The sequence below is a fragment of the Rhinoraja longicauda genome, chromosome 1 (genome assembly GCF_053455715.1).
Source record: "Rhinoraja longicauda isolate Sanriku21f chromosome 1, sRhiLon1.1, whole genome shotgun sequence".
In the NCBI taxonomy this organism is placed as follows: Eukaryota; Metazoa; Chordata; class Chondrichthyes; order Rajiformes; family Arhynchobatidae; genus Rhinoraja; species Rhinoraja longicauda.
In genome coordinates this window covers 89475332-89490977 of record NC_135953.1, presented here as the reverse complement: position 1 = coordinate 89490977, position 15646 = coordinate 89475332, and the positions used below count along the sequence as shown (strand labels likewise).

At 40.0% G+C, this 15646-nt stretch overlaps 1 protein-coding gene across 1 annotated transcript in view; it reads left to right on the top strand.

Annotated features, from left to right (window-relative positions):
- Positions 1 to 15646, top strand: part of cfap299 (cilia and flagella associated protein 299) — a 530788-nt gene that overhangs the window by 386081 nt on the left and 129061 nt on the right. Inside the window, exon 4 of the mRNA XM_078411120.1 lies at positions 13704 to 13846. Within this exon, the coding sequence (XP_078267246.1) occupies positions 13704 to 13846 (143 nt within the window). The remainder of the gene's footprint in view (positions 1 to 13703; positions 13847 to 15646) is intronic.

The following is a 15646-nucleotide window of genomic DNA, read 5'->3' as shown; positions in this document are numbered from 1 at the left end:
AATTGGCCTCCATTACATTCTGCGGCAGAGAATTTCATAGATTCACAACTCTCTGGGTGAAAAAGTTCTTCCTCATCTCAGTCCTAAATGGTCTACTCCTTATTCTTAAACTGTGACCCCTGGTTCTGGACTCCCCCAACATCGGGAACATTTTTCCTGCATCTAGCCTGTCCAATCCCTTAAGAATTTTATATAATCTATAAGATCCCCTCTTATCCTTCTAAATTTCAGTGAATACAAACCCAGTCAATCCATTCTTTCATCATATGTCAGTCCCGCCATCCCGGGAATTAACCTGGTGAACCTACGCTGCATTTCCCAATAGCAAGAATGTCCTTCCTCAAATTAGGACCAAAATTATGCATGTCCTGCATCTCCCAAATATAATTTCACTGAGCTGAAGTTGCAAATTGGGCATTCAGAAAGGACTCTTTAATTTGAATCAGGGAGAGAGAGAGAGAGACACACAAAAAGCTGTGGTAACTCAACGGGACAGGCAGCATCTCTAGAGGGAAGGAATTGGTGACTGAAGAAGGGTCTCGACCCGAAACGTCACCCATTCCTTCTCTCCAGAGAAGCTGCCTGTCGAGCTGAGTTACTCCAGCTTTTTGTGTCTATCTTTAGTTTAAACCAGCATCTGTAGTTTCTTCTTGCAGAGTGAGAGAGAGAGATTCTACAACACATTTCTTCCACATTGTAATCAGATTCTTCAATGGACCTCTTATAAGCTAAGGATATATTCCCGATCCCTCATTCTACCTTATTGCAGCCCTTGCAAGCTATCTTTTTTTGCACTTTCTCTGTAACTGCACACAATATTCTGCATTGTTTGATTGTAATCATGCATGAATGATTTACCTAGATAGCACAGAAAACAAGGTTTTACACGGTACCCTAGTACACATGACAATAATATGATACCAATAATAATAATATGATACCAATGATTGGGCATGCGGTCTGCATTTTCCTCAGCTTCTGGTATGATCTTTTCAGTAGCATTATATTCCCCATTATGACCAAAATGAATATCTGCATATTGTGTAAGTTAGTATGATATTGGGCACATTTCAGATTGTGTTTTATTGCCTCTCAGAAGTTTACCTTTCAACCATTGTTTATTACCTAAAAAAGGGCAAAAGGAGGTGAATATCTGTCTGCTACGTATATCGAAAGGTAAAACTGCAGGCAATCTTCTTCTTGCCCTAAGAATTGCCCTAAAGGCGGCACAGTGGGGCAGCAATAGCATTGCTGCCGGGAGACCCGAGTCAGATCCTGACTACGGTTGCTGTCTGTATAGAGTTTGTACGTTCTCCCCGGGACCTGCATGGGTTTTCTCTGAGATCTTCGGTTTTCTCCCACACTCCAAAGACTTATGGGATTGTAGGTTAATTGGCTGGGTATAAATGTAAATTGTCCCTAGTATGTGTAGCGTAGTGTGAATGTGCGGGGATCGCTGGTTGATCCAGACGGTGGGCCGAAGGGCCTGTTTCCACGCTGTATGTCTAAAACTAAAAACTAAAACTACATTTAAAAAAAATCAAAGCACAAAATAGACTCCAAGTGTTTTCTCACTTATGCTCGGTATACTGTATGAAATCTCATTCATGTTCATCATCTACAGGCAAATTGAACATTCTTACAACTAACTCTTGTTGTTCATAGAGCTAAATCTTCTTTCCTGAAGTTTGAGGTCATTTTTTAAATTGCTGGAAAGAGAAGATATTTTATCTTATGCACATGTCACAGATGTTCAGGAATTAATGAAATGTCAATACAATTTGCAAAGAGATTTTGTTACCAAATTATCATCCTCTTTTCTGCTTCCAATCTTATATGTTCATTAATTAACCCCAGATTCTTTGTTCCCACTCACTTGGCATCATGATCAGCATGGACAATGCGGGTCAAAGGGCCTGTTTCTGTGCTGTACTGATCTGGTCATAGAGGCATAGAGTGATACAGCGTGGAAACAGCCCCCTCAGCCCAATTTGCCCACACTGAACAACATTCCCAGCTGCTAGCTGCACTAGTCCTACACTCCCACACTCCCAGCTGCACTAGTCCATATCCCCCCCAAACCTGTCTTATCCATGTATCTGTCTAACTGTTTCTTAAATGTTGGGATAGTCCATGCCTCAACTACCTCTTCTGGCAGCTTGTTCCATACACCCACCACCCATTGTGTGAAAAAGTTACCCCACAGATTCCTATTAAATCTTTTCCCCTTCACCCTAAACCTATGTCCTCTGGTTCTCGATTCACCTACTCTGGGCAAGAGACTCTATGCATCTACCCGATCTATTCATGATTTTATTCCTCTCATGATTAGATACGATACGATATGATACGATAGAACTTTATTTATATCAGGAGGGAAATTGGTCTGCCAACAGTCATATTTCCTATGCAATGTAAACACAAATAGTATAAAGATAGATTATTATTTAAATATTAAGTTAAATGAGCAGTTATTCTTAATAATTTGTTTGGTTCTGAGTATGAAAAATGTTTGATTTTCCCGTGTGGCTGCAATCAAACACAAGCAAAATGTAATGTCAGATGCAAAAGTTCAGTGAACACCTGTACACCCCAAATCCCAGAATAACATCAAAGTTTCCATAAGAAAATAGAGCCAGCAATACTTTCCATGTTTTAAACTGGACTCAGATGTTTCCAACAGTATCATGTCTGAAATATCATCCATATAATAGCGGCACTAAAATTGCCAGCTTTTTCAGAATCCTTTCATGGTTCTGATGAAACATTAATTCTTGTTCTCTTTCTGCAAATGCTGTCTGACCTGCTGAGGGTTTCCAGCAGTTTTTGTCTTCATTTCGTTTCGACCATCATCTTCCTTCCTCCCAAACCAAATGCTAATCGTATCACTAAGCTTTTTATCCCCTTTTTACGCACATTTTTTTCTACTCCCCATCTAAAGAGGGTAGCAGATTTATTTATTTTTATACTGCAACAGTTATCAAGTAAACATTGATCTGAAGTGAGCAGTATTTTTATGAAAGACGTCTAGGAAGTACAGTTTTCTGCAGATGGCAGGGAAAATACCCACCTGTGTACATGCCTGGTTTCTCTACTGCATAGTTTTACACAGGGTCTACTGTGTGGGAACTTATTTCCTTTGAAACAAGTAGCAGCTTTCAAGTAGTGGAATCAGGTCACAAACACCAAAGGCACAGTACTCAAATGTTCCTGTAAGAGCAATATTCCCATTTCCCCACCACATTTACACAAAGCTGTCAGTGGCAACCTCATCTGCCTCCTCCAGACAGCACACCTTAATAAACAACGGCCAGCTGAGACCCTGAAACACCTGCAGAATCATTTACAGTACACAATTGTTTGCTTGAGAGGAAGCTGGTTAGCCATCGTTGTGAAACATTTCCACTTTCTTGGAAGACTAATGTTGCCTGACAGGATACTGCCGAAGCACGTTACATAGTTCTGAAAGACTGCCAACCCATGTGATGGTGTAAAGCAAGTGAGAGGAAAAATAATATGTGAAAGACCCTTTTATGCATTTTCTCTGTTGTCGCGGGGTTACTCACAAAGTTGCTGCGCTAGCTCACAAATTAATGCAGTGACCACCCACCAGTCCGCTGCTTAGCAGACTGAGACAGACTCGATGATACTTAACCCCATATTATCATGACCCACTAGAAAAGGAGATTGCAAGAAATATCATCAGTCAGGGAGGCAAAATTATAGTTTGGTCTGATTGGGTTGAACAATTTGAAGCTTAATTAACTGGCGATTATGAGATACTTATCGAGTTTATTATGTATTTGCCTCAATCTTTGCTATAAAAATATTTTACAATGTTGGAGATTATGGAAAGATGATAAACTGAATACTCAAGTGATTATATGAATTTAGTTTATTTAACTTATTTGCAATTACAAAAATACATTAATTTTGTTCAATTATTTTTAAATTACAAAGAGATATTGATATTTACTAGAAGGGCTATATATAGTCTACGATGTAATTTTTTACATCCTTCTGATCTGTGGGCTGATGGCATTTCAGCCCAAGACATGGATGACTTGCAGTGTCATGTGTGATTGAATAATTCAATTCAAAGTTTGCATCATCTTCAGCAGTGATCAGCAATAATTTTCATGGATTTTGTTTTTAACTACAAGCTACTGGGAGTGAGTTATTTTTGTGCATTTTAATACCTCACTGTCGTCAATAAGGCTACTTGTTCCGTTCAATTGCCAGGAATCAGTTCAATTCAAACTGCCTTCATATCTCTCATCCACATGTCTTTATAGTAAACCTTAAGACATCCTGCTGTTCTTTTGCCCTCAGATAGTTCCCCATTAATCATTTCCTTGGGGAATCTACATTTCCCAATCTGTACAGATGGTCAAACCAGCACTATTTTCCATTATGCTTGGTAAAATAGCTTAATGGAAAACTTCTGGGATGATGACTCCAACCATTTGAGGCTGAGGGAGCAGAGTAGAATGAAGTTGTTCAACCTTTGCTCTCGGTTAAGTTGGCCTTGCTTCCATACTATGTGAGCGCCAACTAAATAAGGATTGTGTACTAGCATTTTAGTCTTTTGAGCTAGAACTTTTTCATGTGTTTTAGTGTCTTCTGAAGATGTTAGTAGTGCTTCCAGTGCGAACATCGAGTTCTTCATCCAGCGATAGGTCAATAGGCACTACACACCTGAACAGTTGAAGTATTTCTTACTCAGAGGGATTTCATGAAACTTTTTGTCTGCATGTAACTGCTTTCTTAATGTTGATGGTGAGAACAAATGCATGACAAGCTCTAGGAAGGTGATTTACGAGTGTCTGAAGTAGAACTTTGTCATGGATTATAGAGGCAGCTTTGTCAGTGAATAAAAACGCTTAATTAGCACTTTTTTACCATTTAGCCTCCACACTGACAGGATAAGGAGTTTTGTAAAGACACAAAGTACTGCAGATGCTGGAATATTGAGCAAAACACAAAGGGCTGGAATAACTTAGCAGGTCAGGTAGCATCTATGGAGGGAATGGATAGACGACACTTTGGATCAGAACCCTTCTTCAAACTGGAGCTCCCTAACTTGTGTGCAAATATGCTCCATCTTCCATGTCTTTTAATACCAGTTCATGATTACGGAAAGGAAAATTCCTAAGAGTATAGGGGCATGAACTTGTCCTTACTTCGCCCACTGAAGCTTTCTGATGTAAATCCAACAAACTAAACAGTGGTCTTCAGGTTATCATGGAAAAGGGCATTTAGGACAAGAGGATTTATGGGCAGCCTATCTCTTCTTGGATTGCAAATAAACAGGTTCTGTTGATTGTGTTGGTTCAATTCATTAAAATGACACAAAGAGAATCAATTTTACTCCCTGCACCTTTCTTGAAGCTGATGCAAGAAAAAAAGCCGAGAGTTAAACTTCCACCTCTGAATCCATACTGAGACACGAAGTAAGTAGCGGCTTTAACTTAAATGCAATTGCTTCACAATAACAAATTTGTAGAGGATATCTACTTGAAAGCTATGTTAAGTTTTTGTTTAAACTTCTCCATCAATCTATTGCATTTTGGCATTTTATTTTAAACAAATCATCCCTCTGGTAACATATAATTTATTTTGCAAATATTAAACAGCTGTTTGCAAATATCACATCAGTACTATTAAGCTTTTTGCTAATTGTAGATTGTAGTATGTTTTCAGTGTAAAATCTGTGACCAAGGAACCAAATAGGTTTTATGCAGGTGTAGGGATCTAAGGCATTGTGCAGTCAAGGGACTAAAGCATCATACTGGAATAATATAGGTCTGTGATATGCTGAAACAAAGTTAACGAGGGAGTCAAATGCAAAACACATAGTTAGCCAGTATCTGTGGAAGGAATGGATAGGTGACATTTCAGGTCAAGACCCTTCGGAAGAAGAAGAGTCTGAAGAAGGTTCCAATCCAAAACATCTCCTGTCCATTCCTTTCACAGATGCTGCCTGACCCGTTGAGTTCCTTCAGAGCTTTGTGTTTTCTTAAGATTCTAGCATATGTAGTTCCTAGTGCCTCCAGGGAGTCAGACCGTTGATTAGAAATATGTTGACTACTGGAAATAGCAAAATACCCCAGAATCAAAAGTGGGTCATATCAGGGCAAAGTCTTGACACTTCAAGGCTACAGGACTTACATTGTAAGAATATTTACTCATCACCATGCAAATAAAGTATACCACAGCTTGCAGCTCAGAGCTGCTTTTAAAATACTATTTGGCAACTGGCTGTTGGAAGACCTGATTACACACAGCCATTGCACACATCAGTATAAACCTGCCAGACTTTTGTAGACAAGTAGCCCTTTCTCACATCTTTTATTCACTTACTTTACCAATATGATTTTGTAACCTTACATCAAAAAATGTTGTTAGGCTTGCTCTAACGTGCATGAACAGCTTCCTGCTAAAACAATTTTAGTAGCTTCAAAATGCTAGGAACTTGAGATTATTGGGGTAAAATAATGAAATATTTGCTTTACAGAAGTTAGAATATAACATTCTTGAATAAAATAATGCAAAAGCAGTCAAGGAGACTCATCACAATTATGTCAAAGAGTAAATCTTTGTTGTGGAGATTTTTGAAGTGGTCCTTCCATTGGGTATTGACTGCCTCTTTGTATTTGATTCACAGATGTTTGGTGTAAGGCCCATTCTCTTTTATGCTACACTGGATGAATCAAATGACTTGGAGCTCAGCCTCCAAGTGCGCTCATAATGCATTTCATCTCTGCAGCACAGCTTGATAGTGGAGGTTGGAGTGACCTTGGTTCTGGCACAAGCTGACGTAGGTTCAATAATTTCATATTCATCCTCTGGGTGTGCACCTGGGTTAGTTCGTTGGAAATTGGGTGCAGCATTGCAGTAAGGAAGATGAAGAAGGTTGAACACTGAGACAGCCTTACTTATCCTCAATGCTCAATGATGTTGGGACTGTGCAGGACTCAATAATTAGAATCATGGCTTGGATGTCATTGTGTAGCAGAAGTGGATTTGAGATGCATTTCTGACAGAAACCAAATTTGAGGAAGATTCTCGGTGAAACCTCGGTTAACACAATGAGAAGGTTTGCTGAGATCATAAAATACCATATATAGTTGTTCATGCTGCTCCTTGAATTCTTCTTTCAGAGGAAATGTGGAAATTGGATAGTGTTTACTTTCCTGCAAATGGTGACTATTACTGAATTTCAAGGCTCTAGATGCAGAAGCTGAGGCTGTGAATTTGTGATAATTATCTTAGCATCTGCTGAATTTGACAGACTTCAGGGTGGGCCAGGCACTGTGATCTCTCCCTGTCTCAAACTGAAACACTCCAGTTATCATTTTTATTGTACTATTTCTTTTTTTAAAGTTTCTGAATTTCCTCTCTCCCAAATCCACCTTCTGCCACAATTTAGTTTGAAGCCCTGCTACAGCCCTGATAATTTGATTCACAAGAACAGCATCCTCATGCCAATATGGTGATTACACTTGCATCTGTCCACGATTGAGGCTGGGAAACCCATTTATTCCACAGCAGTCTCTGAGCCACACATTCAAGTCACTGATCCTATTGCCCCCATGCCAATTTGGCTCAGGTAGTAATCCAGAGATTATTACCTTTGTGAATCTGCTTTCTCATTTAGACAATAGACAATAGACAATAGACAATAGGTGCAGGAGTAGGCCATTCAGCCCTTCGAGCCAGCACCGCCATTCAATGCGATCATGGCTGATCACTATCTATATCTGCACAAATTCTTTTTAATAATAATATTTTATGTTATTGGTATCCATGTAAACCAAGCAATTGGATCTATCTGACCTTAATTAACCTACAAACCTGCAAATCTTTGGAACATGGGAGGAAACTAGAGCACCCAGAGGAAACCCAAGCGCTCACAGGAAGAACGTGCAAGCTCCACACAGACAGCACCCGAAGTCAGGATCGGACCCATATCTCTGACGCTGTGAGGCAGCAGCTCTGCCAGTTGTGTCACTGTGCCGCCCCCTAAAGTGTCCAATGAACTTTCTCCCTAACTGATGCATCATTGTGTCTGAAACTCAGAGTTCTCCAGTTCATTAAGTCAAAGTATTTCAAGCTGTGGACATTTATGGCAAGTATGACCATGGTGACTAGCAATGGTCTCCCACAGGTTACAGCAACAGCACATCATCTACAATACGACATGATAAGATACGATAGAACTTTATTTATCCCAGGAGGGAAATTGATCTGCCAACAGCCATAAAAACACAAAGTACATGAGACATGAAATTAAAGTGCCGAGTGGAAAGGTTTGGGGGATGTGCAAAGATTGGGGAGGGGAGTCAGTTTCAGTCTACTCCACGACCGAAGGGGAGGAATTGTAAAGTTTGATAACCACAGGGCGTTCTGTACTGCATCTTGGTGGAACCAGTCTGTTGCTGAAGGTTCACCAGTGTGTCATGGAGGGGGTGAGCTGTATTGTCCAGGATGGTCTGCAGTTTGAGGGGCATCCTCCCCTCCGAGACCACCTCCCATGAATCCAATTCCATCCCCAGGATGGAGCCAGCCTTCCTGATGAGTTTGTTGATCCTATTGGCGTCTGCAGCCTTCACCCTGCTGCCCCAGCACACGGCAGTGAAGAAGATGGCACTGGCTACCACCGATTGGTAGAACATCTGCAGCATCTTACTGCAGACGTTGAAAGATTGGAGCCTTCTCAAAAAGTACAGCTAGCTCTGTCCCTTCTTGTACAGGGCCTCAGCGTTCCCGGTCTTTCATATGTTCTGCCCTTTCATATGTGCCATCATGTAGTTAGTAATTTAGTGTAAGTAATAAGATGATTTTAAGGGACCAATTTTGGACACATGTTTTCTGTGGATTATAATTTAGAGCATTTTCCATTGTTATTGCCTACAATTTGGTATTCAATTGTGGGTGCCTCTTTAGGGTGAAGTACCAGCAAGATGTATTTTCTGCTTTCGTTTCAGATCCACATAATCCCAAGGAAACTTTGCTCACTGATTGCTTAATCAGTATGATTCACAACCATTTACCTGGCATAATCCCTGCTGCCCCAAAGGAGCCTGGGAAATCCCTCACAGTTCTGCAGCAGAGATTATAATCCAACACTAAAAAAAGCCCGAAAGGTTACGGAGTGAGTATGGTTGAAGATCAGCTGAGCACTTCAAGCAGTAAATGCCCAGGAGCTGACTGGAAGAGGAAGTCACTGCAAGATACATTTTGATGATTGGGAAATTTTATTCCATCTACATTTTATTTAATCATTTATTTTGTTTGCTAACTTATGGCTTTGCAGTTATCTGTTTTTTTTCTTTTCATTGCCTTTCATGGGCGGCTGTTACCATATCAAGGAAAACGATCTGTACATTTTCCATTTCCAACTATTGTACCGTTTCCACCTGGCTAATTCAATCTTTTACTTGTGCAGAAGTGTGGGTGCACTATCTTGTTGGGGCAACAGCCAAACCTGCATTTGATAGGATCTATTTGGCAAATGCATAAATAGAATTCAGTTTCACAAGAGTGCAATGATTTGTATCTTGCAAACTAAAGCTGGAAGGTCATGATATTTCTTTCATTAAATCTCTGTTATGGTGTCTTATTTAAAAGTAATCAAGCCTTTGATAAACAAAGTGAATTAACTACTGTTGATAATTACTCCCAGATAGTTTAATTGGAGACAAATCTCTTCAAAAGAGCAAAATTGCTGTCTCATATCGCCAACAGCAGGCGCTGTACATGGCAGCCGTGCCAACAGCCTGTCTCAGCTTCTTCGTTTGCTGTTTTGGTCTGTATTTACAGTGTTTATTTGTATGTTTTTAGTGTACCTTTAGTTTTTGTATTATGTGGACGTGGGGGTTGGGGGAAACCTTTTTTATCTCTTTCCTCGACGACGGAGATGCGCCATTTTAATCATATCTCCATCTGCACTGCGGCTTTAACATCATGGGGCTGGCAGTCCCTTTGTTCGGGATCGACTACGGGAGTTCCAACCGCAGGAGCTTTGACCACCCCAATTGCAGGAGCTTCGATCGCCCCAATGCGGGAGCTTCGATTGCCGACTGCGGGAGCTTCGATTTCCCCGACTGCGGAAGTTTTGATTGCCCCAACCGCGGGAGAAAAGGAGGAAAGAAGGTATAAGTTATTTGCCTCCCATCACAGTAGGGAATGTGAGGTCGCCGAAAAAACAAGGTGGACGTGCTGCCTGCACTGGTGGGGGCTGGGAGGGGGAGCCGTGAATGCAGTGATCTTGGTGTTTTGTGGGGACATGGCTCCATGAGGACATCCTGGAGTCTAGTGCGAGTGTGGACGTCTTTCTGACCGTTCGGGCGGACAGGGACTGCAGAGAGAGTGACACCGGTCAGTACAACTCTGTTACACCACGGTGAAGGAGCATGTGTGTGGCCCAGACATTGAACTGATAGCTGTGGGTCACTGCTTATGCTGTGTGCCCTTGGGATTCTCACACGCCGTTGTGGTGGCTGTTTAAGTCTATATTTAATTTTTATGTGGTTACTAGACCAAGTGGACCCGTTGGGCCCAAACCTCTCCTCCCCCTCCCCCTTCCACTCCCCCTTCCCCTCCCCCTCCCTCCCACCTCCCTCCTCCTCTTCCCCCTCCCCTCCCCCTCCCACCTCCCCTCCTTCCCTCCCTCCTCCTCCCTCCCTAGGAGATAGATTTAAACTCTAAAATGTGAATAACAAAAAATATAACACCGATTTCAATGAAACTTCTTCCATTAGCACCAAAGGGACGACGGTGAGAAAGATGGGCGTAAAATTGTTGCACTATCGTGTACCATTTTGGCTGTAGTTCAGGAACAAACAAACAAACAAATGAGAGTTTTAGTACATAGATGTATCTTGTTGCTTTTTTGTATGACTGTTGTCAAATCAAATTCCTTGTATGTTTACATACTTGGCTAATAAAGTAATTACAATTACAATAAATTTACCCTTGTAATTTCAGATATTAAGATAATTACACAATTTATTTTGATCTTGGTATTGGTTTATTATTGTCGTGAGTACCGCAGTGCAGTGGAACTTTTTTTTTGCATTCTATCCAGTCAAATCATACTTTACATGAGTATAATTAAGCCATACAATGGATTCTCCCAAAAGAAAAATATCAGAGTGCAGAACATAATGTTACAGAGTTGTAGGATTACAGTTACAGAGAAAGTGCAGATTTTAAAAAGTGCAAGGGCTCCAATGAGGTAGGTTAGAAAATAAGGATTTAGCGTATGAGAAAACTGTTCAGTAATCTGATAACAGCAGATCCTGAATCTGGAATATATATGGTTTAAGATTTTACATCTGCCCAACAGGAGAGGGGAGAGGAGGGAATGACGGTGGTATAAATGGTCGTTGATGGCTGATTTCCCAAGGCAGCCTGAAATGTGAATGATGGATGAAGTTGAGGCTACATCCACAGCACTCTGCAATGCCAAACTGAGCTGTGATGGATCCAATAGGATCCTCTCTATGATGGATTTGTAAAAATTAGTAAGAGTTATTAGAGACATGCCAAACTTCCTTAGTTTTCTGAGGAAGTAGAGGTGATGGTGTACTTTCCTGGCCATAGTTGTTAATGTAGTTGGCCCAGGAGAACATAATTGGTGAGAAGAAACCTTTTCACCCAGAGAGTTGTGAATTTATGGAATTCTCTGCCACAGAAGGCAGTGGAGGCCAATTCACTGGATGAATTTAAAAGAGAATTAGAGAGAGCTCTAGGGGCTAGTGGAATCAAGGGATATGGGGAGAAAGCAGGCACAGGTTACTGATTGTAGATGATCAGCCATGATCACAATGAATGGCGGCCTGGCTCGAAGGGCCAAACGGCCTCCTCCTGCACCTATTTTCTATGTTTCTATGTGATGATTACCCCGTTGAACTCGAAGCTGTTGACCATCTCCATTTGGCATCATTGATGATGACAAGAATGTGTACACCATCATGTTTCCTGAAGTCAATAAATAACTCCTTCCTCTTGCTGACATTGACGGAGAGGTCCTAAAGACCAATCTTTATTTCCAACTCCAAGTATTGACCTGCATGTAGGCAGCACAGTGACCTACACGTCAAGCACTTTGAATGTTTTTGTTTCCATTTGGAATCATGAGATTGTTCACCCACAAGAAATCTTATAGCTAGGTGCTCATCTAACTGCCACAAAAGATGAATAATAGAGGAACAGACACATTAGTCAATTACTTCCCTTCTGCTGCCCACGGCACTCATTCATTATAAAGTCCTTATCACTGTGCTTTATTTCTGCACTGAATGATCGATTTATGAATTGAGCCTTAAGGGACTTGATGCCTTCCTGTTTCCTATGACAAATTGCATTGTGTATGTCCCAATATGTATATCATTGAATAGAAAGTACATTTTAATAAAAACAGAAAAGTGAAAGACAAAGCTTAGACAGCTTAAGGCCCTTCTTCAAAAATACCTGCCACCGAAACTGTTCACAGTCTGAGTGATTGATATAAAGGGAGAATGAGTCCACATTTAATTAGAGATACATTGTTGTCTTTTTCACCCATGGGCAATGTATGTTTTAGATGATTGATATATCATTACATTATTATTGTTGTTCTTCTCTTCATTTAAGAAAGTAAAATCTTAGATTTTCTTGCCAGAAAATAAAGTACAAGTATAAAGTACAATCAGTAAATGGAATTTTGATCAAGGCAATAAGAAACCAAAAAACCTATTTACAGTGATCTACCTGATCAAAAAATATTACATAGTTTGATGTTTATAAAGAAGGACTGAATGTTTCAATGAAATAAAGGAAATTTATGTTCAGTAAATAGTTCTGTTTTTAATGTTTCAATCTGTGCCAATAATCAATTTTTAAGAGCCCTATCTGTAACCACCACCTTCAGCTAATCACTACCTCGTACCCTTCAGCACTTCCCATCTTCTTAATTCCTGAATATTATCTCTGATTTTCATGTTCCATTTGTTATAAGTGGACAAGATTAATTAATGAAATGAATGTGGACAGTCTTAAATATAGTACAATGACCAAGCATCGTGTTTTATGCAGACCCTGTGTTTTAATAGAAATAACCCTCCCAAATGAACTTCCCATCTGCCTTTTTGAGGGTTATATTATTAATTGCTGCGTGAACAGTTGGGTCCTATATAATAATATAAGGGAATAGGTCATGCCAATTCTTCGGACTTTCATGTCACTGAATTATGCCACTGCCCTGCAAACGGATAAAAACTGATAAATCATTCAGTTGAACGGAAAACACAATGATTACCATTCTGTAGAAAGAAATTGGAAAGAATGGAAATATGGCTGTTTATTTCTAGAAGAATCTAACCTACTATCCTTCAGAATGAAAAAGAAAACATTCATCCACAAAATCATCAACTCAACTTTTAATTACCTCATATGAATATAATTGTGAAATATACATTTTAGAAAATATTGGTATCAAAAATAATTCCAATATCTTTTGTAATCAGAATATTGAATAATATTATGCTCCAAGTCTTTTTATCAAATAATTATTAGAAGTAAAACTGTGGACATCAATGAAATAAAACGCTGGAGTTCATTATTAAATGAAGAAAATTAATAGTATATTAAGACTGTTCAGCTTTATTTTACATGTTAATTTATAATACAACAATATGTGTTTTCTAATTTTACAGTCCATTCTGTTTATCCGCGACTACAATGCTCATGGTCAAGAGATTTCTGGCTATATCGACTATTCACACAGACTCAGATTGGAACACTTTGAAGGATATTTCAGTGGAAAGAAGAAACTATTGCCAAGATCAACAGATCTGAGGTACTTTTACAGAGTTTAACCCTCGTGCAGAGACAATGCTTGTGGTATTCACAGTTATGTTTTTGTTCATGTTCCATCATCAACAATTACAATGTCTCTGCATAAATAATAACTTACCAATTTTTCCTTATTTGTGGTTTCCACATTTTGGTTTGTTGTGCTTCATGCTTCCCCACAATGACTTAACGACAATGGACCATCCACAAAACCTATAAAGTACATGATTACTGCTGCGGAAGATATGTTACTCTTTAGTTTTAGTTTCTCATGCACCTGGATTCTTTTAATAAAAATCGTCTGTCTGGTTTAGATTTATTAAACACCAGGAGCAATCCTAAAACATTCTTGATGTAGTATCAAATGTAGCCTTAAATATCTTGTACTAATAGTAGTTAATTGCTGGGTCTATACTAGTTAATTCACTGTATCCTAAAATTATTCACTGGGATTTCCTTAGGACAAAAGGCTTAGATTGGTAGAATTTGTTTGATGCACCCAAGAGGATTTCTTGAAACAATATGTGCATAGTTTATCCAAAGGAGGGACTTTGTTGGAAAATAAACCTGACCAGGTGGCTGGTGTTTCAATGGGAGAGCATTTTGGGAACACTGATCTGATCACAATTTAAGCTTTAAGATACAAGTACACCTCCAATTTTCCGGCAAATGATGGTCCGCCACCTCCTTTAATCCAGACAGAATTATGAGAGCACACCTGAAATTCCCTCCAGAATTCCCCCTGAAAATGTGGTGCCTAGGCTGGGTGAGGTGGCCGATTTCGACCTCATCGGGACTTCAGCTGCCAACTCGGTGGTGTGGGCATTTGAAAGCCCCCCCGAAAATGTGAAGCCTAGGCTGGCTGAGGCTGCTGATCTCAATCTGGGCTCACATTTCCGCGCCCCACAGATGGCCGCCCGTCATCAGGACTTCCAAGGGCAACTCGTTAACCAGCGCCCGTTAACAGGGGGCAAGAAATACAAGTTTTGCTATAAATTTAATCTTTGTTTTATTTAAGTTTCTAGCAGTCCATGGTGCTTTAGAGACACAGAAAGGGTATAGTTAGTGGGTCAGAGGTGTATTGTTGAATCATTATTATGTGACCACTGTTGGTCCGGCAAGTCTCTGGAACCTAAGGTGCTGTATCGGTATTTACAAATAAACCTAAGTCCAGCCTTGCGGAATGCACTAAATTGGGGAAGAGCAAATGATAACATTATTAGACAGGAGTTTAGGAGAGAAAAAAAGGAGGGTCTGATACTGGATCATTTAAAGACCGGCTGATCTGAGTTCAGGACTGGCATGTCCCAGTGCGGAGGAGGGACAAGAATGGCAAGGTAAGGGCACCTTTGATGACAAGAAAGTTTGTAAATTTGGTCATAAAGGGAAGCATTTGTCAGGTTTAGGAAGATGAAATCAGAGAGGGGCTTTGAGGAATATGAAGAAAGCAGGAAATAACTCAAGGACAGATTCAGGTGGACCAAAGGGGCAATTAAATTTCTTTGGCCTCTCTGATTAAAGAGAATACATACATTAAAACCAAGCGGGTAGCTAGGGAGAGGATATGACCAGGGATTCTGAGGGATAGGATTTACTCACAATTGGAAGATTAAGCTAATTAGTACGGCTTTTGCAGGATAGGTCATATCCTAATAACTTGATTGAACCTTTTGAAGAAGTGACAAAGCTAAGACAGTGGATGTTGTCTCTGTTGACTTTAGTAGGGGATTTGACAAGCTCCCTCATGGTAGGTTGATCCAGAAGATTAAGATGCTTGTATCCAGAAGATTAAGACTCGGTAGTT